Source organism: Theobroma cacao, chromosome 5 (genome assembly GCF_000208745.1).
Source record: "Theobroma cacao cultivar B97-61/B2 chromosome 5, Criollo_cocoa_genome_V2, whole genome shotgun sequence".
Lineage (NCBI taxonomy): Eukaryota > Viridiplantae > Streptophyta > Magnoliopsida > Malvales > Malvaceae > Theobroma > Theobroma cacao.
In genome coordinates, this window is record NC_030854.1 from 36,599,523 (window position 1) to 36,626,230 (window position 26,708).

Sequence of the window (26,708 nt, forward strand, 5' to 3'; positions counted from 1 at the left end):
AAACACCCTGTTTAAGCATCTAGTCGCTTCCAAACCCGTAGGGATGAAATTAAAGTATGTCATTCCCTATACAAGATGACTTGATGTCTCAAGTCTAAGGACTAATTGCACGACTATCACATGAGAATATTTTCCATAGACACTTGAGTGAAATACCAAATAGAGTTCTCATAGTAAGTCATGTTCAGTGAACTTGTCCTTTAACAAGCACCTACATGTTAGCATCAAGTATCCCATATACTTTAATCTATGAGATTGATTGCTTGTTTCCCAAGTAAATAGGCTTAACATGTACCAGTCTTTCAACATTGTCAATGCCCTGTCTTGACAACACAATGATCAGAAACAATTTTAGGAATATGGCTTTGATACATAGTGATCTCATAATTGTAACAATTTTACAATTCTCTTACAAGGCTTTTATGTTCTATAGGCTTCATCCAATTAGTACTTAACAACTCCTTATTATTGCATTAACATGAAGGAAAACCTCTATCACATGTAATTATGCAATTAAATATGCATTAAATGACAATATATATTCCTTGACCAATCTAATTGGCTCAAGGGCATATACCAACACCAAATTCCTCATACATACAGATTGACCTTCAATCCACATAATGAATTTTCATCTCATCAGAAGTCCCACTCCATAGGAATCTCCACTGAATCCATTCCAATTCTTGACTTACCTTTACTCGTAATCTAAAGAGAGACATGTAGAAAACTGGTAGGCTAGAAAGAATTGAATTGATAAGAGTAACTCTACCTCCTAATGACAGCAACTTCCCTTTCCACCTTGCTAACCTATTTTCGAACCTTTCCACAACAAGTCTCCAAATTTCTTTAGAATTGGACTTGACACCTAATGGTAGCCCTAGATACCTAAAAGGAAACTTCTCCATTTTGCATCCAATTCTATTAGCCCATTCAACCACTTTCCTTTCATCAAGGCCTACCCCGAAGAGACTACTTTTTTTGAAAATTAATGCAAAGCCCTAAAATTAACTAGAAACACCTAAATATCCTTTTCACATTTCTTATTGACTCCTATTCTGGCTTGCACATAATGGTTGTGTCGTTGGAAAACTATAAATGTTTATGTCAATCGAAAAAGGATAGCAGACAACTCTGTCTGAGTCCTCTTTTCATCTTAAATTGCTTAGTAAGAACCCCATTGACCAACACTGAAGCCCTGGCTATTGAGATGCAAGCTTTAATCCAACTCCTCCATTACCTTCCAAACCCCATCTTCCCTAACACAAATTTGAGAAAGTCCCAACTAACTGTGTCGTAAGTTTCTCGAAATTTACCTTAAAAAACAGCCCCCCATTCTTATCCTTCCTCATAACATTAACAACCTCATTTGCAATAAGAGCACAATCAACGAGCTGTCTTCTTTTGATAAAGGTAAATTGTTGATTGCTAATTACCTCCCCAATGACCGACCTTAGCCTATTAGTGAGCATCTTGGCAATAATCTTATAAATACTACCCATTAGGCTTATAGGTGATAGTTTCTAATGCTCTTCAGAGCATTACACTTGGGGATCAAGGTGATAAAAGTGGTATTAACATAACCATCTATGTTCCTAGTCTCAAAGAATTTACCTATAAAGCACATGAGCTCACTTTTGATCACTTGCCACTGTCTCTTAAAGAAACTTAGGTTAAAACCATCAGACCTCAAGGCTTTGTTTCCATCACAAGAGTCACTGGCCTCCCAAAAATGTAGGTTAAAGCAAATTGCTTTCTTTGAATGCGCAGTCACATGTAGAGGAGTCAAAAATGGCAACTAGTCCTACTGGCCATTTACATCATACATATTAAATCCGAAAGATGTGGTTAAAATTAAACGTGAAGAGACATTAGTATTAAGTTAAAAATAAGTTTACAACTTTCGTAAAAGTAGAATTCAAGGGTAGGAATATTTGGATTCGACTCTTTAAGTAAATGATACATGCACATACTTATAAACCAAATGCTAATCTAACAAGCTAAGCTTTATTCTCTCACTCATTTTTCTTTGGGCCTTACCAAATCCTTATTGTTCTTACAGATATTGCGGTGTGTCTCTATTTAGCAGTCTTGGCATCGTGGATCGCTTTTGCAAGACTATAAAGTCCTACAGCTCCTAAGTTTACTCCCATACCAAAGAGACTTCCTGTTCCAAAGATGTTAGATGCAGCTTCAACCCCTCCCACTGCCAGCATACTAACGGCCATACCTGTTTTGCAGTACACCGCAAAGTCTTCGCAATTGTTTGCAAAAAAATTATAGTCCTTAAATTTAGAGCCATTCCCTTGGAGGAGATCATTGGCTGTCTTAACTACTTCATCGGCTGGCTTTGTATGGAATATAGTACAAGAGCCTCGTTTTTTAATATTAAACTCAAAAATTGAGGATCCATATACATAAAACTCAAGTGATGAGCGACCATCAAGGAAACAATCAAGGCAAGTCTTGACGATTCCACCTTGGCAGTCTCGCTTGTATCCACATTTTTGGCATGGAGAAGAAGACCCACTTCCCTTGGGAGGTCCCTGGAGGTGAATGACCATGTCATTGCCCACATATATTCCTGGTGTGAGTCAAAAAAGAGCAAAATTTAGGATATTTGGGATTAAGAAGTAAAATGCAATCAATCATTCTTAATTTTTGTGTTATATTTTTTATTTTCAGTTGTGAATTTAAAATTTAATTTTTAAATTCACGTCTTTGAAAATATTTTAAATTCATCTATTCCTTCAATTACCGTTCAAAAGTAATTCAACTTACTATCTAATGTCATGCGGATGTCCGCCTCGCATGAAATCTAGTCCAAAAAATCAAAAAAGTCCGCATATTTTTGACACGTGGACATCCATATCTCTGTGCCCATCTACTTTTTGCCACGCAAACATCCATATGCTTGGGATTTATGTCATGTTGATATCAATTTGGCATCAAAGTGGTATATTTTGTAAGATTTTAATAGAAATTTATTGAAATAGATGGATTTAGAATTTATTTTAAAAGGTCGCATATCTAAAAGTTGAGTTCCAATAATCATAGATGAAAAATATTTAATATCACATAAAGGTGTGATAAAGTCTTTTATATTTAAAAAAGAAAGAGAAAAATAAGAAAAATAGGATAATAAAAAATGAGAAACTAGATTAAAAAAAAAAACAAAGAAACATATGTACCATGGTGAGCGTAGAGACCTCCGGCCCTTGTGCTATAGATGTGATCGCCAGGTTGGGGCTTCCGCTCATGAGGTATAAGCATGCTTTGTGGCTGTCCCATTTTTTTTTTTTCTATTCCAAATCCTTGAGTTTTAAGTTGTCCTCTTTGCAATAAACTCCATAAATTTATAGAGATGTGATCAGAGGCAGAGAACCCAAGCAAACATAAAATCGAGAATCAAATAAAGAAAAATACCTATGCCCTAAAGCTAAAAACAGATTGGTTCTTATGCTAGACAGCATACATTGCTCAAAGGAATCAGTCTATCCATGTGAACGCTTGAAATGCTTAGTTGCTTTGGCATAAATTCTAAATCCAACTAAAAATATTTTTTAATTTATATGTATTACATTACGAGTTTTCTATTAATATCTTCTTAAATATTTTTATTTTACCTACAAATTTTCTAAGTTGTATATGCCTTAGCTCATCACGGAGATGAGCCGATTATGTGGTCCATGAACAGCTCTAATTAAGAACGCTTCTTACATATATGCTTTACTTAAATCTAATATCTTAAAAATAGATTTCAAATTTAGAAATATTAAACTTAAATTTGAACTACGAGAGGTGGGAAAGCGGTTGATATAATATAATTAGACTTTAGCATACTCGTCATGATGCGAAGGATTCGAAATAGATACCATTTGAGGCTCATGTAATTGGTGAAGTATAAAACATTTCCAGAGAGTTGGACGTAGGAGAGTGATTTGGCTCACAAAAATTGGCATCTTTACCTCTATTATCACTCGAGCTAGGTACCTTTCCTTTTATAGTGATGCTGAGATTGATAAGTTGGAAGAAATTGATTGGTAGAGAGGTTTTTGTGCACACTTTCAGGGAGGCTAATGCGTTTGGTGATTCTTTAGCCATATTAGGAGCAGATCAAAGAGATGTGTTTTATGCTTGTTGGCGAAATTTAAGGTGTACCTGTTAGGTGTTGTAGGGTGTGTGCTTTTTCTTAAAATGTTGTCACTACTCGGATTTATAGGAGCGATGATGTTGTGTAGACTTTTGATTGTGTAAAATCTAACTGTAGCCTGAGGGCATAGGTGTATTAGATGAGTTGCTTTAATCATATTTATCTAACCATCTCTAAAGGAGGTGTGTCAGTTGTATTAGCTTGTTTATCATTAAAGCAATCACTTATTTGAACTTTGAACAAAAACAAAAACAAAATTACAAGCTCTTGCTTAATATGTAAAGGAGAGAGAGGATAGTTGAGTATTTAACTGAATGATAGGTACATGTATCTTTTAACTTAAAAATAAAGTTAGTAGAAATATTTTCTTTAACTTGCCGCGTCATCCTAAAATACACAAAAAAAAAAAAGGTTTTTAGCTATTAGCAAGACAATACATAAATTAAAGAATGAGAACCTTGTCAATATGGGTGATCTAACATGAACTGCACATGGCGTTTGAATTCTAGCACCCTAAGTCTCGATTCTATTATTTGGTCCATTCGCCAGTTGTTCTTGGCAATTTTTATTCTGAAATGGGAAAATGATAGCCACTTCCGACTCACCCATGTTTCTTATAAAAAATCCGAAGAGTGCTGAATTTTTTCACGTACGTGGCTCACCATTCATAATATTCAAGTGGTTCAATGACTATAAACAGTTTAGAAGCTCATAGCTGACCAATCCAATGGTAAAATCATTTGTCAAGATTTATTTTGAGCCAAACCAATAATCAAAACAAGAGAAAAATGCTTCAATCTTGCAACTTATTCTTTAAATAAGAACACTTTACTTATTAAATATGTATATATAATTTTGTACAAGATAAAAGAGAGTAGTAAACTTAAATGTTGGACCTCTACCAACATCCCCACCCCAGCCTAACTGAGCCAAGCCTAGTGACCAAATACTTATTGACATTGCATAGCCTTAAATAAAATAGCAATGGGGCACTTTTCCCTCACTTTCTTGAGTCTTTCCATCAGTTTCTTCTTTCTCAATTTCTGTCCAAGATGCCTTTAAAAACATTATAACCGATAATACCAGGCACGCCAAACCCAAAGAAGACCCCAGCTGTCTGATTGCTTGTGGCCACTCCCGTTTTGCAGTAGGTTGCAAAGTCCTCGCAGTTGTTCCAAAAAAAGTTGTAGTTCCCGAAGGAATTTTTCTCCAGGAGAGAAAATGCTGTCTGAATAACCTCATCCGCTGGCTTGGAAGACCGAACAGTGCAAGTTCCACTCCTCTTGAGACGCAACTTCAGATAAGGGACATTATACTTGTAGACATAGATCGAGTGATCTTCGAGGAAGCAGTCAAGGCAGGTTATTACAACCCCAATTCTTCGAGAGCTGTGCCCACATCTTTCGCAGGGACTTTCACTTCTGGATTTGCCAATTCCCAGGAAGTGAATAACTGCATCGTCTATTTCTTCTTTTTCATTATTCGACTTGGTCACTGTTCCTTTCCCCACATATATGCCTTAGCATGAATTTTGGTTAATTGTTAGAAAGTAAGACAACTTGGGCTACAAACTCTGATTCAGATTCTATCCTTTTGCTTACACAAAATTTAGAAACGAGCACTTACCCAAAAAAACAATAATTATTATGCAATTCGATTACAATTTATTTGTTGTTGAAAATAAAATTAAGTTCAGGGGCTAGCTGTCCAATGGTTGAATTTCCACAAGGCCAAATTTTATTAATGAAAGAGAGATAATACATGATAAATAATTGAAATCTCGTACTAAGGCCTAGTTTGGCATTTCAATAGCGGTTGAAAAAAGTTGGGATCGAGAAAAGTGCGTTAATTGTGAAAAAAAAATGTAGTTTGAGATTTTTGAGTGTTCGGTATTGCTGTGAAAAAATGCTATAGTGAGTCGAATGTCTAAAAAGAACATGTTATTGAGAAGTAGAGAATGAGTTATTTTTAGTATGTTTAAGTAATTACATTCATAATGCATCCCAAAAAACAAAATATTATGGAAATTTTACTTTAAAAACATTCCCAAAAAAATAATTTTTGGATTTTCAAAGCTTCATATGAGAAATAAAATAATTACATCCTCACTATATATATATATATATTAAAATAAGTACTAAACTAAAAATAAAACTTCTCTTCTTCTCACCCCACTCTCAGTCCAAATATATGGTTGAATAATAGTTGTTGCTGTTGTTTTTAATTAAAAATCCACCGCCATAATTCTTCAAATTTCAAGCCAAAATTGTTGAAAAAGGAAACTATAGAAGATTAAGCTCTCATCTCTTATAAATTATAAGTTGCAATGGGTAGTAATTATAAGCAAGCCCAAGATTAAAAGTCCCTCATGTTGTCCCCAAACTAAGAACCAAAACATTTGGGAGATTATAATCTTTTCTTTTTCTTCTTCTTCTTCTTCTTTTCTTTTAGAAAAAAAAAAGGGGTGGGGGGAGAGATAGAGAGAAGAAAAGACAAGAGAAAGAGAGTATACCATGGTGAAAGTAGAGATGTAACATCCTACCAGAAAAGATGTGATCACCCGGTCTGAGGGCACCCCTACTTACACTTCTCATCTTTCTTCTTCACACTCTTGAGTTTAAGTTGATCTGCAGCCTCTTGTAATGAACACTACAAATTTATAGATGGAAAGAAAGATTGTTGGGAACCCAAAACAGTAAGGAAAAAGAGAATCCATTTAGTTGTGATCATGAGAATCATACATAAAGTATAAAATAGTATCAATTCTTATCTACATTATCTTTCAAAAAAAAAATCCTTATCTACATTATTTTTTAAAAAACAATTAGGAATATAGAAACCAATACATGTTATGAAAAATCATTAAAAAGAAAAAAACAGAAAGAGAAGAAGAAACATGGCTCATATTCAGGATTTCTAGCCAAGTTCTCACTTCCCATATCCCTTGTTAGACTTAATTAAATTCAAGGCTCTTTTTTTATTATTATTATTTTGAAAAGTGAATTTATTAATCTCAATAACCAGTTTGCCAGTTCAAGTCCTTTGCTTGTTTAGCAAGAGACTTTCCATGAGATAATAACCTGGTTCAGGCATGAGAAATCTGGACAATTACCACACTAAAAGCAATTGGCTGTAAAGTTCAAAATGTTCCCTACCTAGAACAAAAATTGGGCTCTTTTTCTATTGTTAATCTTCAAGTCCAAGTAAAGATTCTTACACAGACACATTTAATTAGTAGCAATCGAAGATATATAATCCAAGCTGAGAATCGAAAAAGGTAAGTAAAAAAGTTTCTTTATGCAAAGCCAAATTTGAAGAATCACCTCACCTGGCCCTACTGGTTTGGTGTTGGGGCATGACGTCGTGGAAATGTCGTGTGAAATGCTTGCATAATGCTAGTTTTTTGGGTTTTTTGCATAATTTCTTTAGACAAAATAAAACACCAAAAGTATAGGTTTTGCCTATTTGGTATAGCTGATTTCAGTAGTACTTCAAATTTTGATGCCATTGATGCATCATATTCCTCTTTTATACGTAGGGTCCAAATTAATCAGGTAATTTGCTTTATATAAAATCAACCGGACAATTATTGCTTCGTCAATGGAGGCAAGGTCATATGTCAGTTTTACGAAGAAGAGAGGAAATCAAAAAACATAACAAGAAGAAAAAATAGAGCAACTCCTACCCTATCTGGGAGAATTAGAAGTTGTACACCACTTAATGGAGACTCAAACACATGCAAGCAACCCTGAAGGGAAATCATTTTCAAATATTCTTTTATTCTTTAACCCTTTTTCTTTTATGGTGTCTCTCTCTGGCCCAAATAGGAAGCCTGTTGTCTATTAACTGCTTTAATTGACCAGTCTGAGGTAGTATTTTAAAGCATTAGACAAGGTTATGGAAGAACAAATGTGAGCCTTCAAATAAAGAGCTGGTTTGATCATTTTCTTTCTAATTTTTGGATCTTATTTCTGTCTTTGATTGCCACAGAACAATCAAGTATGTAATTTGTCAAAAGCTAGGTGCAACTTAATTTGAAAATTTTGGAAGATTACCAATAATTTTGAAGATGGCATCTTCTCTATTCTTTATTTGACTCCATTTGATTTTGATTCTGGTACATCCATAATCCCAGATTTATATTTTAAGAATAATATAATTTAAATTTCATTTGGTTGATATTTTTATTTTTTTTTTTTACTCTTGAAAGTAAAAAAAAATACAAAAAAAAAAGAGTTTGGATATAAAAGTAAATTATTTCGAAAGATTATATGTACTAAATATGTAATTTTTTTTAGATGAAACAAAGCATGATTGTACTTCAATATAAACTAATTATCTTATAATTGATGCTATATTTTAATTATTTTTCCATTTTAAATCAATTATAATATTATTTTTAATTTTATAAAGTAACACAAGTATTAACCAAACAGAGTTTTAATCAGTTTTTTTTTTACTTGGCCAAGAAAAAGATTTCATTACATTAATAAACTGCATAAAGCAGTGGGATTACAAGTAGCCTACTTGCCCAAAATCATCAAGCCAACAGGAAATAGCAATGCCAAAAAAAGAGATGGCTTTAGCATGAAAAAAGCAGGCAAAAAAAAGCCACAAACAAGGCAAAGCAATGAAATAAAGATTAAAAATATCATGAATCTGAAAACTTTAATGCCATTGGGTCTGAAACATTGGCCAAATTCTTTCCTGAAGGACCCAGAAATAGCTTCAAGTCAGAGTTCTTTCAGTTTCAGCACAACAGCAATGTTAATGATCTTGGTCGCTTGTTTTCCATGCTTGAAATCCTCCACCAGAATCAATGTGGCCTTGTCGTAAAGCTTGTCCATCACCTCCTCTCCGAAATGGTGTGACAAAATAGGCTCCGAAAAGCATCTGTAGCCTTTGATTCTTGATTCAAGGCTCATCCAATGTCCATTTTGACCACCAATAACCACTGCAATTGTGTCAATGAACTCAGTTGTCAAAGAACCTTCCTTGTCAACCAAGAACTGAACATCATCAAGGGAGGGATTGAAGAAGGGAACATTGAAGCAATCTAATTTTCCTTCATCAATCAGTCCTGCTTAAAGCCGTGAGCAGTGCAACCAATCAATCAGCAACACAGCAAAAAGTTGAAACAAAAGGGCCGAAAACCATATAAAAGACAAAAAGCATGGAATGATAAGAGCATGGAATCCAAAGACAGGCCCTATCCCACAACAGCAGACCACAATCGAGCATAATTGATATTCTGAGCAAAAAACAGTGAGCAACAGAGTGAAGGAAGGCGGCAAAGCCATAGAGCAATCAGGAGAAAACCCCAGAAAATCTAAAGACAGGCCTGTTGAGAGTTGTTCCTGCCTTAGCTTTGAAGTCGTTCACAGCGTTGAGAGTGGTTCCTGCCACAGCTTTGAAGTCGTTCACAGCATCAACAGTGGAGCTTTGCTTTTTGTTAAGTGGTTACTTTACTGTTAATGTTAGAAGTTGGTTCTGGTGCTTGGCCACGTTTCATGTAATGGGTGGTTATGCCATACTAGGTACCAGACTTAGAATGTGCCCATCACGACACTAACTTTTTGGTTTTTCTTTGTTGACTAAGCTAGATTATTTTCCTTGAATTTTGGTTTTGTACTTGTAGTTTTTTCACTAATGCATTGTAAGACAAGTGTGAAATGTTCTTATCATCATCTTCTCTAGTGTCCAGTAACTAGTTTTCCATATCTTTGGTTTTTCTCCTTAAAACTCTCTTTACTTCATTTGTGAGTTTTTTTTTCATAACCATCAACTAAATATGTTTCTTAATAAGGTATGAGAGCAATAAAAGGGATCTTGAGGGACTTAATTTTTTTTTCTTCAAATATGAAAACCAGTATCATCTTAGTATTCTTTTCTATCTGCATCTCATTGTGTTTTAATGGCTTTTGCAAGTTATAATGCCTCTGCTCCACCTGCTTTTTCTGGAGATAATTACCCTATATGGGTTGTTAAGATATAGGCTTATATCCGAACCTTTGATTTGTTGGAGGTTGTAGAAGTTGGGGGAGAACCCTCAGTTATGAGGCATGCAAATCCTACCATCACTCAAATAAAACAGCACAGCGAGGAGGTGGCTAAGCATTATAAGGCTCTCTCTTGTATTCAGTCTGACGTGACTAACTCAATCTTCACAAGAATTATGGCCTGTGAATCTCCAAAAAAAGCTTGGGACAAGCTTAAAGAGGAAATTCATGGCACTGATAAAACGAGACAAATTCAAATACTCAATTTACTGAGGGAGTTTGAGGTACTAAAGATGAGAGAAGATGAGACCATAAAAGACTACCCTGAAAAATCCTTGAAGATTGTCAATCAACTGAGGTTATTGGGTGAGGAGCTCTCTGACAGAAGGATTGTGCATAAATTTCTAGTTAGCTTACCAGAAAAATTTAAAGCAAAAATCTCATCGTTGGAAGACTCAAAGGATATGTCTAAACTTTTAGTGACTGAACTGATAAATGCGTTACCAGTGCAAGAACAAAGGAGAAACATTCGTCAAGAAGAGAGGATTGAAAGTGCTCATACAGCAAGGACGAAGGATCTCAGACTTGGCAACCACAGTGCTAAGAAACATGACAACACCAAGCGAGATAAAGAAAAGAAGAATGGTGATGGCAAGCAAAACAAACAGGGAAATAAGTTTCCTCCTTATCAACAGTGTAGAAAAAGGAACCAAACTCCTAAATATTGTTAGCACAAGCCTAGCACTAAGTGTAGGTCTTGTAACCAATTCGGTCATGTCGAAAAGGTATGTAAAGCCAAGAATGGTCACACGGATGAAAAGGCAGCAATTGCAGAACAAGTAGATGCAATAGAGGAATAGCTCTTTATGGCTCAGATTGCTGATGATAAGGAAAAGAACACATGGCTTATAGATAATGGGTGCTCTAATCACATGACATGGAATGACCAACTCTTTACCAAGCTTGACAGAAACTTCAGGGCAAGAGTTAGAATTAGGAACGGGCTTTATTTGAAGACTACATGAATAGGAACAGTAGCTGTGGAAACAATGAATTGCATCAAATACACACTGCAACAATCTTAATATTGAACTCGGATGATTCCTCATACATTTGAAAGAAAAATTGACCAAAAAGTGTTAAAATGGCATGAAACTCAGAGATAAATACACAGCGAAAAATAAAAATTTAAACATACCATGTCATGCCGAAACCCATAGATCACTTTAGTGGTTTTAATACAAACAAAACTAGAAGATAAGTAATCAGAAAAATAACATTACCTTTACTAAGTGATGTGACTATCATGATGGTACCTCTTCCTTGTCTAACCCATGAACACCACAAAAGGAGCAAAGAACCTGAGCTACTCAAATGCTTGGCCTCCAACGGTTGTACACACTGCTGCACTTGAACCTTCATAAGAAATGAGCCTTCTCAACTATGCCTTTGTGGTAGCAAGGTGGATAACAACTTGTCTACTCCACACAATCACACTCCTCCTAGCCAAATCACATTGTTGGAAAACTATTTTTCAAGTCACTGAAGAAAGTGTTTTGCTAGGCTTTTTTGTTAGTTTTTTGACTACTCAAACCCTAACTTATGTGTTTCACTTGTTTTATGAGGAGTAGCGAAAAAGTGATATTTATATCTAGGTTCATTAACTTCTTAAATTGCAAATAAGGTCTCGATATTATGACCCCTTATAATATTGGTCCAACACTTAATTAAACATTTTTAATTAAGTCATTGTAAATTAAAATTTAATTTAATTGACTTTATTTGTTTGCAATTAAGGCTTTAATATTATAACTAATTATAATATTGGTCTTATACTTAATTAAACTATTTTAATTAAATCCTTAGAAGTTAAAACCTACTATATGATTTAAGTCCAACTTAAATCATAACACTCCCAATTTAATTCATAATGCAACTTATTGTATGTGACCCATTAAGTTCCTAACATGTTGACAATGGAATTGAATTATAATTTTTATTAAATTAATTAATTCAATTTCATAGACAAAGATTTGCATCTAGCAATGCATCATGGCCACCCAATTGTTATGAGAGTTAAAGGGTTCATTGACAACCTTTCAATGTACAATCTATCAGTGTAATTCATTCCCTTATCATATATCTCGAAAATTATATGAGCATGGTGCAGTGTCTACTCTTATTGATCTCTATATTCGTTTTTGAAGTTAGATCATTAGTTTTATAGAGACTTATGAAACTCTTTTTCATAATCTCCAAGTCGCCTTGGCCAAAAACTTTAAAAAGTTGATATCAACCAAGAACTATTAGGATATGTCCCCTAAATCACTTGGGGTGATGATTCTTTGCTTGACCACTCATTTGTCGTCATTTGCCTTCACATGCTTCATGCTATGCCCAAAAGCATTATATTTTGGCATTCTTGGTTAGACCCTCTTAAGGATGAAATCAAAGCATAGCACTCCACACATACGACAACATGGTGTCTCAAGTCTATGGAGTATTTACACAACTAACACATGGTAAGTATTGCATAGACACTTTAGTGTAATACCAAATGCACTTCTCATGGCGGGTCATGTTCAGTGAACTTACTCTCCTAGGCAAGCACTTACATTTTAGTTTCAAGTATCTCTATATTTCAATCTATGAGATCAGTTGCTTACTTTCTAAGTAAAAAACATAGAATGTATCAATCTCTAGGTATCATTGATGTCCAGTTTCAATAATACATCGACCAGGAATATTTAGAGATTACGCTTTGATACATAGAGATCTCATAACTGCAATCCATTACAATTCCCTTGCAAGAAATATTAATCTCATGAATTTAATCTAATTAAACTTATAACCCATTATAATTAACATCTTACTGATGAAGGAAAACCTCTAATCATTTAACATGAATGATATTATTGCATGATTGGAATCAAGCCTTAACCAATCCCAATTGACTGTAGGGCTTATCCCAATAAAAGTGTGTAAATGAGAAATTAGCTTTCTAAAATTGCCATTTTCAGCTATCTTTTTAAAAACCAAAAGCACATATTCTTGAAAGTATTCTTTAAAATTCAGATTTTGAGGCTTTACGCACTCGAACATGAATGTCAATAGCTCTAGCCACTCACAAGTGGTGTAGAAATCGAAGATAATTTTGAAGAGATTATCATTTAATCTTAATTAGTGGCGGCCTTAGTTTTTAATTTTTTTATTATTATATGTTTAAAAGTGAAAATATATAGTTTTGCCACCTTTAATAAAATCAAAATTGTTTTGGACTAGTGGTAAGTCATCTGACTTATTGTTTAAAGGCCTGTACACCTCTTTTCCCCTTTTTACTTTTTTTTCTTTTCCTGTGCTCTTTCTTTTGCACGTGATTTAAATTATTTTTAGAATTTTTTTCCCTTCTTTATTTCTTTCTTTTCCCTTTTTTACTTTTTTTTTTGTTTTCCCAAATTTCAGAATTTTTCTTTTCCCTTTTTTACTTTTTTCTTTTCCTTTTTTACATTTTTTCTTTTTTTGTGCACTTCATACCTCTTTTCCCTTTATTTGAATTTTTTTAAACAACTTATTTTTTTTTTTTTTTGCACAAAATTTTCACCATTTCTCCTATTCTCTTTTTTTAGAGGATAACCAAAAAAACAATCTCTACTAAAGTTAGTTTTTTTCTCTTCTATTTTTAGATTCATTAGTTAATATTTCATAAGCCACAGGAAACAATAACTTCAAAGTATGAGAAAGTAGTTACAGAATTGGAGACAGATAGTATTTCAATATGTATTGTATAGTATGCCTAGTTGATGATGATTTTCAGGTAAGAATATAAGAGAGTAGCTAAGACTACTAGTACCTTGGTAAATAATTAATGAATAAGGTTAATGGAGCAAAAGACAGTGGATAGACACGGTATCAATGCTCCCAAAGATGGCAGATTAATGGCAGTGAGTGAATAAATTAATATAATAATAGTGATGAAGAGGCAAGCAAGTGCCGACACCATTGTTAAGAAATGAGAGAGAATCATGAAATTATGGAAGACCATCTAACATATGTAAAGTGTTAAAATGAAAAAGGACAAGAAAAGAGACTCTAAATCATTCATTAGGAACCGTGTTTACCGTGTTTAATGCGAGGATTGGATTAGTTTTATTAGTATTAAAATAATGACTGGTTGATAACGAATTGGTTATCTCTTAAATTATTCTTGTGCTGTGGTTTGTGACCTGTGAGTGAATCCAATTCTAGTCTAATCTGCTAGACCTTGTCTTCTTTTTGTTTCATTTACTCTTACTTTACCTTTAAAATTATTCCTATATACACATATCACACTAGTAAATCACATTAGTAGTACCTTTTACCGTCCAAATTTATTATTAATTTCTTCTTATTGTTCACAAAGGATTTGCTTCTTTAATACTATTCACTGCTACAGAAAGAAGAAGATATTTTAGCTTTACATCTTAATCATGTATATTCATCACTGCATGCGTCAATAACCCAAGACACGTGAAGTTTTAGTGAGACAACTGTAATTTGGTGCCCTGCAAAATATGTATGCTTTTAGTTTTCCAGTTTGCTTGAGTATTAATGAAGAATGAAATAAAATACTAGTATATAATTTTGCCAAAATAAACAAGGGACGCAAAAGAACCAAAAACCGACAGCAGCAACTGCGGCAGGAAAAATTTGTTTGGATATTCCAAGAATGTGCCAATTAGATGGATTATGCATTTACTTATAAATATACCCTATATCTTACCAAATTATGATATGATATTTACATCAAAATTTTTATTAACAAGGTTAGCAATAGCAGCTACAAACAGCATTTGAGTCTTCTCTTCATGTCATGTGACACCTACAATATTATATATACCCAATTATATGTAAGTAATATTTTAGTAGGAGTGCAACCAGTATTTCAATAAGGAGTGGTACAATACCTACTCCACATCAGATGTGAATATAATTATTAAGACTTATATAAAGATTCAAGTCAATCACTATTAGCAATTTGAGCTTGAACTTTTTAGGGTCACATAATTTAAGCTTAAAAAGTTGTTGGTCCAATCTGGAGAGAGCCAAAGGACGACTTGGATATGGAGATCAGGGACAGCACAAGATAAAAGTCTGCAGAGAATTTCGCTGAAGCATAAGGTGACTTGGATACGAATATCAAGGACAGCGTAGGATAGAAGTCTGAAAAAAAGCTAAAGGAATTTGACTTGGATACGGAGATCAGGGACAGCGCAGGATAGAAGTCTGAAAGTGACTTGGGTACGGAGATCAGGGACAGCGCAGGATAGAAATTTAGAGAGAGTCAGAGGAAGGTGACTTGGATAGGGAGATCAGGGACAGCACAAGATAGAAGTCTGGAGAGAGCTAAAAGAAGTCGACGAGAGAGTTAGAGGAAGGTAACTTGGATACGGAGATCAGAGACTGCGTAGGATAGAAGTTTGGAAGGAGCTAAGAGGAAGGCAACTTGGATACGGAGATCAGGGACATCGCAGGGTAGAAGTCTAGAGAGAATTTCGCTGAAGCATAAGACGAGTTGGATATGGAGATCAAGGACAGCGCAAGATAGAAGTTTGGAGCACAGAGATCAAGGATAGTGCAAGTGCGTCAAGACGAGACTCCTTAGCGAGAGAGAAGAGAAATTGGACCTTGTTAAGCTGGTTGACGTCATTTGAATTTAGCTTTTTGAACTTAGCTAACAGATTAGTTATTCGAATTCGTCGGGTCACAGAATAGTTGTTCAAACCAAAGAGCTGGTTTGATCTTTTTCTTTTTAATTTCTGGCGCTTATTTCTGTCTTTGATTGCCCCAGATTAATCAAGTATCAAACTTGTCGAAAGCTATTATGCAACTTAGTTTGAAATTTTGGAAGATTACCAATAATATTCGAGATGGCATCTTCTATTCTAATCCCCTACCTTTAAGGTTTTTATTTTAAGAATAATATAATTTAAATTCTATTTGGTTGATATTTTTGTTATTTGTTTTTACTCTCAAAAGTAAAAACAAAATAACAAAAAATGCGTTTGGATAAAAAAGTAAATTATTTCGAAGGATTATATTTTACTAAATATGAAATGTTTTAGATGAAAAAAATTCATGATTATACTTTAATATAAACTAATTATGTTATAATTGATGTTATATTTTAATTATTTTTTATTTTAAATTAATATAATATTTTTTTTATAAGTAATAAAAGTATTAACCAAACGAAGTTTCAATCCGTTATCGATAACAAAATGTAAACCTGATCAAATAGAATTCAAGAGAGGAATATTGACGAACTTGACCAAATATACAAAAGGAATCCTCAATAATCGTCCTTGAGAATCAATTTTATGCGTGTCCACAAATTGAGTGCACATATATTCTTTGCAGTGTCTTGGCATGATTGGCTTCCCTGAGGGTAAACAAGAACTCTGAGCTTTTTTTGAATCTTGTTCTTGTCAATCAAGTTGCTAAGTGAATTATTGAAGAACTTGCCATAAAGCCATGGCTTAACCTTAGAATCAGTTTTAATAACAGGCGTTATCTCATTGCTTGCCAAACTAAACTAAATTGACTTAACAACGAAACTTAATACAGTAAATGTTGTAACAAAATGCTTGCAAATGCTGCATTTGCAAGGCAAAAGATAGGACAGGACAGGACACGACACCAAGGCTTAAACAAGCCTCAAACTCCAAGAAACTATATATTAGGAATTACAAATTATTAGTTTTTTCTCTCTTTTTTTTCAGTTGTTGCTATAAATCCTGTATCATTTTTCACTAGATAACTGGTCCGTATATATCAAGCAGTACTTGGAGATACAAGGAAGAAAAATCTATGCTTCCTTAATCCACTATTTGTATTTGTAAACACCGCAGTTCAAGTTCAGGTCAGGCCTCCACCACTGGCATAGCACATGGGCTCCCATGAAATCTTTTGAAGGATTTAGATTCACTGTTAGATTTGCTGAAGGAAGCAGATGCAGCGGTTCTGCGGTTTCCACACCTTGTACTCCCATCATATTCATGACTAGACCTCCCAATGAGTGCTGGCTTGCAAACCTCGCAATAGCCCCAGCTCCAATCTCTTCCATCTTTTTCCTGTGCTCGAAGTAACCAATGTATTCAGAGCATATGTGGTCTGCCTGATTCACAAATAGGCATGGGATCCATCCAGATATAACGGAAAACAAATTTTCTTCATATCCATTTCCATTGTTACTTGCATTGTTATATTTACCCTTTGTAGCAGAAGCAATAGCAAGTCCAGCGGTGATTACACTGCCTGCAAACCGAAGTCCATGTTTCACTTTCTTATCTTTGATTCTCTCAATGGGGGCAGAAAAGAATGGGGGATTAAACAGGAACGCTTCCAGAAATTTGCCTGTCCTGGCCATAGTTTTTCCAGCCAGCATTGCCATGGCTGCCCCAAGGGAATGACCAGTTAACCAGACATTTGAATCACCCACTTCAGCAACCTTGTCTCGAACGGCTTTCATGGCAATCCCAAAGCGAGTAGTCTGGTGGAGTCCATTTCGGATTATCTGGATATCCAACTGAAGGTCTCTTGCAAAGGAATCTAGTTTGATTAAGGTACCGCGGAAGGCAATTACATAACGGGGGCTTCTCCCAGTTGAGTCTTTGCGATAATTTGCATACTTTGGAGGTTTATATTCAAAAATAGCACCGAAGATGCAATGATCAGCATCATCAACAAGCTGACGAATCAGCTTAAAGTGGAAAAACTCCCACCATGGAGGAGCAAGAGATTGAGAATCCCGACGGTTTGCCTGACGGTCAGCTTCCAGAACGTAGACACCCTCAACCAAACTGGCTGCTACAGACCTTCGATGATGGGCGTTGTTCCAATCAATACTATTTAGGTGTTTGGGCCCTGAAAGGCTAAAATTGTCACTGCCACCAGCCATTATAAGATCAGCAATTCTTCTTCTTTCTTCTTGATATCCAGGTGAAACCTTTTTTCTAGGCCAAGAAAAGTAACTGTCTCTGTTATACGACCAAAAGTTCTAGTTGGTTTTTTAATAAATTACATGCACAAATAGAATTTACAATCACAATTAGAAAACCACGACATACAACCTAATCATTATGTCATAACGAGTGTGTCATAAAAACTAATGAATAAATAAAATAAACAAATTAACCAACAAACATGTATATAACTAGAAAAACCAACACAGGAATTGAATGACAAAAATCACCAACATAGGTATAGTGAGACCTCCATATTTTCTTTAATTAAATTTCACACACGAACCAAAACCCTAAAAGTAAAATCCAAAATTTTTAATTTATTTTCCTTCAAATTTTATTTATAATAATAAACTATAATTAAATTAATAATATCAATTTATTTTAATGAATATCAATCGATCCTAGCTATTCAAAAGTGGAATTCTACTACGCATGATGTTTTTAATTTTACCCGTCTATTTTCTTAGTTATATTTTTTGGAATCACTTATACTAATAATACGTATTAATGCACCATAATAACAAATAATAACTATGCAGTATCAAGTCGAAAATTAATTAAAGCTCCTCACCTTTTCGAGTGTTTTCCTCATAAAATATAAAAACAGAAAGGAAAAGAAAAGACAGATATTAAATGTGTACGTGTGCACACATGTGTGTGTGTGAGAAAGAGGGAGAGAGAATACCAAGATGAGATCAGCAGAGAAGTAAACTTGCTATAAGTATAGTCCTCATCTAAATTTCTTCTTTTGAGCTATTGAGCTCCAGTTGTCTACTTTGTAAAAGAAAATATCAGCAATTTATAGATGGAAGAATGATTTTTGGGAACCAAAAAATCAGGACAGAGAATCCAAACCTAAGAACGAATAAGAACATAAAAAATATAAAGTAAAAACGGTTACCATATTCTCATTATCTGTATTATTTAACGTAAAAAAAAAAGGAATCTATACCGTTTCAATAAGAGGAATATGCATTTCGTTTAATTGTTTAGCTTCTTACAGAAGTATGCTTTGGCTTAGAAAAAGAAAAGGTACATACAGGCCAATACATCTTGTGTAGAATCACTTTGGCACATGTTTAATGGGAAATATTGTCTAGTTTATTTTGTATAAGGCCATCCACATTGAATTTTTTTATTTTGTATGATAATGATTAAATTTTCAATAATTTCCACTAGAATTACTTAAACCCATTATACCATGTTTCTTTCACATACCAAAAAAATAGAACGTGTGATTTTTCATTGTGTTTTTTTTTTTTTTTTTTTTTTGCTTGGCCTATGAATTTCCAAATTTATTTATTTTTTATTTTAAAATGTTTATGAAAGATAATACAAGTGGGTTGCTTGAGCATGTGATTTAATATCGACCTAGGCTTAATGTTATCAGATGGCTGCCTTTCTGTTGCCACCCCAATCCGCATGCATCTTCAAGTCCAATTGTCTACTTAATTTAGAATAGCATAGAGAATTAAAGCTGGAAATCAATTTACTAAAGTAAGAAGAAAATATTCTTATCCAAAGCCAAAGCCATATTGAAGAATCACTTGGCTTACTATTACTATATGCTGAACCTGTGACGTAATATTGGTGTCGTATGAGTGCTTACATATATGTAGTCATAGCTTAAATTGGCATAATTTCCTCCCTGTTCCGTTTTTTTTTTTTTTTTTGAATTAAAGATTTGGCATATTTTTTTTTTTTGGTCAAATAATACGCAGTTATACATAAGAGCTCTTCCCTGTTAGGTAGAGGAAAGAGGAAGAGAAGAAAAAATAGAATTTATCAATTAATGTTTAATATTTTTTACATAAAAATCACAATGGTAAAATTTTTACCATTTGACTTGACTGATACGTCATATTAATTAAAACGTATTCACAGCTTTTTTTTTCATAGAATTAATTATTTCACATAATTCATTGGAATAAAAAGAATAATGGCATAATATTTTAAAAAATCTTTAAATTATTCAAAAAAATTCAAATAAACTCTTATTCTACTATGGACTTAATCAAGTCTCTATATTCTTATTTTGAATCGAATAAACTTTTATGTTTTTATTTTAAGCTAAATATATAGACCCTTATAACTAGTAATTGGTTTAATCAAAATGTCACTTATCATTCTATACGACGTGATGCTGACGTAATATACTGACATGTCATAATAAACGATAACATAGTCATGTGGTATTTTTCACCTTCCACATCAAAGTCACTTTAGTACTACATAAGTGTAAAAGGATAGGGACTTGAGTCCTATATTAAAAATAATTAGGATTAAAGTGACATTTTATCTAGTTCAAGAGATCAAATCTAAACTCATAGCGAACTACAATCAAAAAGATTCCTAGCTTGAGCAAGACAATATACAAACTAAAGAATCAGTACCTTATCTATATGGATGGTGTTACGTGATCTGGCGGTTTTGAATTCTTGCAGATGCTAATAATTTTAGCATAACTTGCAAGGCTGCAGTAGTTTGGCAACGATCCACTGTCACGTAAGTCTCAATTCTCTTATCTGGTCCATTGGCCTGTTGTTCGTGGCAATTTATTCTGAAAGACATCGGAAAATGACAGCCACCATGGACCCATCTTTATCGAAAAACTATTAAAGCAAACAATTGGAGGAAGGAGTGCTTTTATCACATAAAATGTACGTCTCAGCGTTCATATTCTTCAGGTAGCTTGAGTTAGAACCCCATAGCTGACCAATTCATTCGTCAAAATCATATGTAAAAAATTAATTATAGCTAGCAGCAGCAGCTTGTGAGAATTTTCAAGCAAATTGACGAAATTGAAAATGTTGATTGTAGGAAAATTTAATCAAATTCACAAAATCACAATTAATTTTGCATTGATATACTAATTTTTAGTTATTGTCTCGTCTTAGATATTCAGCAGATACATTATAAAAAAACTTATGGATTCTGTTAGCACATCGCCACATTTAAAATCCCAACACTAGAATTTTTTTTTTTTTCTGAAACAAATGCATTTTGTTGAATAAAAGTAGCGTACAAAACTTCAGAGTCCAAGTTGCTGAACTGAGAAGGTAAATACAATCAACAAAAAAATGCCTAGAATTAGAGAAGGATAAAGAACAATGAAGCTCGCAATATTACATAAAGCAAAGAAAAATTTATTTGAAGAATCATTCGCAGAAAGACAGTAGCACCCCATGATCCCTTCCCCCGTAACTGCTGAATATATTGGACCTGTTCATCCCCATTTTTGCAAAAGAGTCGACGAAGTAGTTGGCTCATCTGTAGATCTGCCTGGAAATGCCTTCTCCAATAACCTTTTGCAACTTGTTAATTTCAAAAAAAATAAATTTTTAAAAAATATTATGTATAAATAATTTATACTAATTCAAGATCTAAGATAATAGGAATTTAGAACATACCTCAATACTGACCAAATTAACTGCTGATACTCAGTGCACTAGGATCCTCCTCCTTTTTTCTTTATAACTCTCTAATGGGTGAGATCTTTATGTGGTTGTAGACAAGAGAGGGAACATAACCTTACCTTTATATAGTGAATCCCTAATCCCACCCATCATAGGATTTAAGGTTTCCTACACAAGCCTACACTTTTAAGCCCACAAATAACATTAGAGTCTATCCTACTTTATTAGATCATATTATGGACTATAATATTGTCACTTTATCAAGATCAAATTATTTTAGCCTAATTTTGATAAAATACAAAAATAAATAATGTAAGTCCACCCAAAGATTTTAGTAGAAAATCTAACACTTTTCACAAAGCTCATGATCTGTCATCCGATTTAGATATATATCTAAGATAGAGCAACACAAGAATCCAAGTCAGGCACCAAAGATTGTATACCTTTCCATAAAAAAGAAGCATAAAAATGAAGAGCATTTTTAATAGCCATAACTTTAGCACCGTTAGACTCAAGTACTTAAAACTAGTTAGGCCAGCTTCCCTCGTGATTTCTAGCCAAACCAATCATCAAAACAAGAGAAAAAGGTGTTTTGGTCCGGGCTGCGAGCACCGTTAGACTCAAGTACTTAAAACTAGTTAGGCCAGCTTCCCTCGTGATTTTTAGCCAAACCAATCATCAAAACAAGAGAAAAAGGTGTTTTGGTCCGGGCTGCGAATGAGAAAACAGCCCCGTATGTGGGGAAGTTGCTATTTCTCTGTTTTCATGGTCTGGCTTTTTAGCCAAGGACCAGTTCATGTTTTAACCCTTGATACGCAATAAAATTGACTGTTGATTGAGTGAGGGAAAAAACCCAAGAGAAAAAGGCTTGAATCTCAATGCTTCAAATAAGAACTACCATTTATTTAGTGATTTCTCTTTTTTTTTTTTTTGGTACAAGATAAAGAGAGCAGTAAACTTCAAATCCTAGGCCTCTACCAACATTATCCTCACCCCACCCTTCCACCAGAGCCAAGCCAATTGACCAATTATTTGTTGACATTGCAAAGCCTAAAATAAAGCCCTTCCATTAAGTTGAGTACCAACAAAATAAGACCCCTTTCATCAGTTTTCATTCTTTCTCAATTCCTGAAGTACAATTCTTTTAAAGCATTGTAACCGACAACACCAGGCAAGCCAAATCCAAATAAGACCCCAGCTGCTTGATTGCTCGTGGCCTGACCTGTTTTGCAGTAGGTTGCAAAGTCCTCACAGTTGTTAAACAAAAAGTTGTAGTTTCCGAAGGAGTTTTTCTCCAGGAGAGTAAATGCTATCTGAATAACCTCATCCGCTGGCTTGGAAGACCAAACACTGCAAGTTCCACTCCTCTTAAGCCGCAACTTCCAGTAGGAGACATCGTATTTATAGACATAGAGGGAGTGACCTCCAAGGAAGCAGTCAAGGCAGGTTATGGAAACCCCAGCATTTTGAGGCAGGTGAAAACATTGTTGGCATTGAGCATTTGAACTGTCCTTGGTAGGTCCAAATAAATGAATTACTGCATCATATATTTCTCTTTGTTCTCCATTTTTGGGGTTAGTGACCTTGGCTTTGCCCACATATATGCCTGGCGTCAAAGCAAGAAAATTGAGAAAGGAAGGGAAAACGTGAAGAAATGGAAGACACGGTGGACTTAAATTATAATTTCCCAAAACTCTAAGTTAGATTAACATAGATCCTCACTCCTCTTTAAATACTTGTTGGATTTGAAGACTAATTAGTTAAATTTGGGAGTTGCATAATAATATTCAAGGTCCCCATAGAACAAAAATAGAAAAGAGAAAATACACATACATACCATGGTGATAGTATAGTCCCCAACTACAATCAGTATAGATGTGATCAGACCGTTGAAGCGCGTCTCGTCTAACAGTTTTCATCTTCCTCCTTCGGTTCTTCGTTCTCTAAGTTGTCTCTACATCGTATGAATACTGCAAATATATAGATGAAAAGGTTGTTGCAAGCCAGACTGTTAAAACGGGGGAATCCAATGCTTAAAATGGAGAATATTGATAATAAAAAAATGTAAAACTGAACGACGTAGCAATCTTCTAATCAGATTCTTGTTTATGGAAACAAAGAAAAAAAAAAGTTCTACAAGGTTAATAATGAAAATCCCTTTTGTCAAGCACCCAAGCCTTTAATGTAATAATTGGTGCTTGTATACTTAAATATTAAATTTGAATTCTCCTTACTTAAAAAAAATAGCATAATAGTTACAAAAATCCATGTGGTGTTTTTAATTTTCACAGTAATGCCACATCAGCACTATATGACATAAATGACAAGTAGCATTACCGTTAGTTATAAAGACTTATTTGATTCAAAATAAAATTATATAAGCTTAATTGAATAAAATAAAAAAATAAAAACTTATTTAAATTTTTTTAAATAATTCAAAAAAATTTTAAAGCATTATCTCTAAATAATTCTCTTATCAAATATTAATTCAATTATTTAATACACAACGGTTGAGTTATAACTTCACATGCGGGTTTAGACAATTAAAAAAAAACTACCGTCAATATATTTAATAATAATCCTATTAATTAATCAATGATCATGGAGTACAGTATCATTGCATTCGGATGAGAAACAAGTGGAGCAAAGAGATTTTTTTTCCATCAAAATTCCCACTCGGAATTTTTTGTTTTTGTTTTTTTCTCTTGTGAGAATTCATAGAGAATCCAAGAAAAGAATGGGGAATCATATAAAGCAAGAAGAAATTCTGATGATAAAGCAATCAAGAATCAATTTGACTGAATATTAATTAGCTGGTGGTGTGACGCATTAAGCGTGACGAAATGTTTGCATATGCTAAACAACTACGCAAATATATGAGCTTCTGGTTAAAGTAGAAAATTGGTTGTTTCTTTTCTAAATAATCCGAATTTTGGTTTTAATTAACAGTTATTATTCCTTGTAGGGTCATTGTTTATAATATTTTATTGAATTAATATGCTCTGAAACGATTGAACACCCAGGGAAAAAAGCATCCGATGCCATGATGCTACGTAAATTATATTTGATTTGAGCATTGATTCGTTACAATCTGAAATCCAGGATTTTAACTTTCCCTTATCATAATCCGAATTTACCAAGTGCAATTCATGATCTTGCTAAGGCTAGATATGTATATAGTTTGTCAAAAAACCAAGGCTTACGAAGATTCTGAAGAGGGCTAAAGACCTCACACATCCAATAATCTCATAAGCCGTCAAGAGCAATTAAAATGCAAAGCAAATATAATGGCACAATTAAGCTGGTTTTTTTTAGAAGCAAAGTCACTTATTAAAAAACTCACTACAAGTAGTACATGTCAAGAGCATCCCAAAACATAGCTATTCAATTCACAACAAAAGGCTAATTAAACATTAATATCATATCCTGTCGACTTTGGATGCGGACGTTTACAAGTTTATTTGTTAAATCATTAACATCCTAAGAATATATTAGATTTACTTTTTTTTTTTTTAGAAAAGTAGGATTTAAACGCATACTCTTTAAGCGGGGAAATCATGCACTAAACAAAACCCTTAAACAATTAAAGAATTAAACTTATTGATTTGCAATCATTGATATCAACTTACAATTTGTCTCATAATAATTTCCTCAAAATAAATTTGTCGCATAATTTGAAACAAATGTATAATGTATATGGCATGTTAAAACTTAAGTTGTTTCTTTGAAAAAAAAATCAATTGTCATCTATTGAAAAAAAAAAACACGAAATGTCGACTCAAGTCTACTGTCTTGAAATATATCCTTTTAAATACTAATTCAAATTTTAATTCTACTTGTTATTTACGAATAACGATGTATAGATTCAAACCTTTTAAATCAAGAATCGAAAGTGGGTTGACAATTTAAAGGAAATTATAATGTACTTGCTTAATGATTTAGATAATGGATATTTATTTATTGTCATTTTTATAGTACCAAAGACAGGATGAAACTACAAAGTCAGAAGCCCCAGCCGAAGCCAAGTGACAATTTATTTATTGATATTGAAACGTCTAAGATAGCTTGGGTCCTTTCCTCCACTTTCTTGAGCTTTACCCTTGAAGTATTTTCTTTAGTCCTCAGTGACAGCCTCGTAGATCCCTTTTGCAGCTCTATAACCCACAACACCAGGCAAACTAAACCCAAAGAACAAGCCAGCAAACTGATTGCTCATCGCCTCACCCGTCTTGCACCGCGTTGCAAAGTCCTCGCAATTGTTGAAGAAAAAATTGTACTTTTTACCGAAGGATTGGTTTTGGAGGATGTCAAATGCTGTGTTGACAACCTCATCCGCCGGCCTGCTAGGGTTAACGCTGCAAGTTCCACTCCTTTTGAAACGCAACTTCAAGTAAGGGACGTCATATTCATAAACATAGAGTGAGTGGCCTTCGAGGAAGCAGTCAAGGCAGGTTATTACAACCCCAATTCTTCGAGAGCTGTGCCCACATCTTTTGCATGCATTTCGATTGGTGGATTTGCCAACTCCCATGAAGTGAATAACCGCATCGTCTATCTCTTCTTTTTCATCATCCGACTTGGTCACAGTTCCTTTCCCCACATATATGCCTTGCATGAAAGCAGGGAAACATATCGTTAGAAATTTACCAGGAAGGAAGACAGTTTGGGGCCTATAACCCTGGATTTAGATTCTACTCTATGCTTAAACAAATTTTAAAAAACCAATGCTTACCCCAAAAAATTCATTGTACATTCTTGATATTGGATTATAAACTATTATTATTATTGAACAAAAGAAGATTCAAATCTAAATTTTTAAACAAAAAGTTATGCATCAAATACTAAATCAAATATACGGACGTATAAATTATTAATGCCAGGAGGTGTCCAAATATTCAAGTTCCATCACACTACTTGGTTGCTCTTCCCTACCCCATGGAACAAAAAGGAAACGGAAACTGAGAAAAAGAAATCAATTAAATTAATGAACGAAAGAGTATACCATGGTGAAAGTAGATCGAAGCACAGCGATCAGAATAGATGTGATCACCCGGCCTGAGGGCATCGCGTCTCACTGGCATCTTTTCTTCTTCTGCCTTATGAGTTTAAGTTGGCTACCTCATCATAAACTCTGGGA

General features: G+C 34.0%; 4 protein-coding genes across 7 annotated transcripts; all 4 read right to left on the minus strand.

The window, feature by feature from the left end:
* LOC18600152 lies at positions 1,913 to 3,327 on the minus strand. Its single transcript, XM_007030462.2, has 2 exons — positions 3,192 to 3,327; positions 1,913 to 2,584 (listed from the first exon to the last, which is right to left on the minus strand). Exons 1-2 carry the CDS (start codon positions 3,289 to 3,291, stop codon positions 2,079 to 2,081), a joined length of 606 nt encoding a protein of 201 aa, XP_007030524.2. The 5' UTR covers positions 3,292 to 3,327; the 3' UTR covers positions 1,913 to 2,078.
* On the minus strand, positions 5,093 to 26,708 carry LOC18600153. Of its 3 annotated transcripts, none has more exons than XM_018121993.1 (2): positions 26,574 to 26,702; positions 5,093 to 5,671 (listed from the first exon to the last, which is right to left on the minus strand). In XM_018121993.1, the coding sequence occupies exons 1-2, from the start codon at positions 26,650 to 26,652 to the stop codon at positions 5,190 to 5,192; spliced, it is 561 nt and encodes a 186-aa protein (XP_017977482.1). In that variant the 5' UTR covers positions 26,653 to 26,702; the 3' UTR covers positions 5,093 to 5,189. The 3 variants fall into 3 exon arrangements, with proteins under 3 accessions (XP_017977482.1, XP_007030525.2, XP_007030529.1); XM_007030463.2 differs by lacking the exon at positions 26,574 to 26,702 and adding an exon at positions 6,666 to 6,769; XM_007030467.2 differs by lacking the exon at positions 5,093 to 5,671 and adding an exon at positions 25,509 to 26,179 and having other exon boundaries at positions 26,574 to 26,708.
* Positions 16,680 to 18,928, minus strand: LOC18600155 (GDSL esterase/lipase At4g10955). Of its 2 annotated transcripts, none has more exons than XM_007030465.2 (2): positions 18,841 to 18,928; positions 16,680 to 18,143 (listed from the first exon to the last, which is right to left on the minus strand). In XM_007030465.2, the coding sequence occupies exon 2, from the start codon at positions 18,086 to 18,088 to the stop codon at positions 17,015 to 17,017; it is 1,074 nt and encodes a 357-aa protein (XP_007030527.2). In that variant the 5' UTR covers positions 18,089 to 18,143; positions 18,841 to 18,928; the 3' UTR covers positions 16,680 to 17,014. The 2 variants fall into 2 exon arrangements, with proteins under 2 accessions (XP_007030527.2, XP_017977481.1); XM_018121992.1 differs by having other exon boundaries at positions 16,680 to 18,167.
* On the minus strand, positions 22,440 to 23,540 carry LOC18600156. The gene is made up of 2 exons (XM_007030466.2): positions 23,409 to 23,540; positions 22,440 to 23,177 (listed from the first exon to the last, which is right to left on the minus strand). The coding sequence occupies exons 1-2, from the start codon at positions 23,488 to 23,490 to the stop codon at positions 22,693 to 22,695; spliced, it is 567 nt and encodes a 188-aa protein (XP_007030528.1). The 5' UTR covers positions 23,491 to 23,540; the 3' UTR covers positions 22,440 to 22,692.

What these genes read in the sequence shown, in the direction of transcription:
- LOC18600156 (XM_007030466.2), bottom strand. Translation starts at nt 23,490, where the DNA reads ATGAAAACTGTTAGACGAGACGCGCTTCAACGGTCTGATCACATCTAT. An exon ending in GGGACTATACTATCACCATG is followed by an intron (nt 23,178 to 23,408) that starts GTATGTATGTGT and finishes CTTTGACGCCAG; the next exon opens with GCATATATGTGGGCAAAGCC.
- LOC18600155 (XM_007030465.2), bottom strand. Translation starts at nt 18,088, where the DNA reads ATGGCTGGTGGCAGTGACAATTTTAGCCTTTCAGGGCCCAAACACCTA.
- LOC18600153 (XM_007030467.2), bottom strand. Translation starts at nt 26,652, where the DNA reads ATGCCAGTGAGACGCGATGCCCTCAGGCCGGGTGATCACATCTATTCT. An exon ending in TTCGATCTACTTTCACCATG is followed by an intron (nt 26,180 to 26,573) that starts GTATACTCTTTC and finishes CTTTCATGCAAG; the next exon opens with GCATATATGTGGGGAAAGGA.
- LOC18600152 (XM_007030462.2), bottom strand. Translation starts at nt 3,291, where the DNA reads ATGGGACAGCCACAAAGCATGCTTATACCTCATGAGCGGAAGCCCCAA. An exon ending in AGGTCTCTACGCTCACCATG is followed by an intron (nt 2,585 to 3,191) that starts GTACATATGTTT and finishes GACTCACACCAG; the next exon opens with GAATATATGTGGGCAATGAC.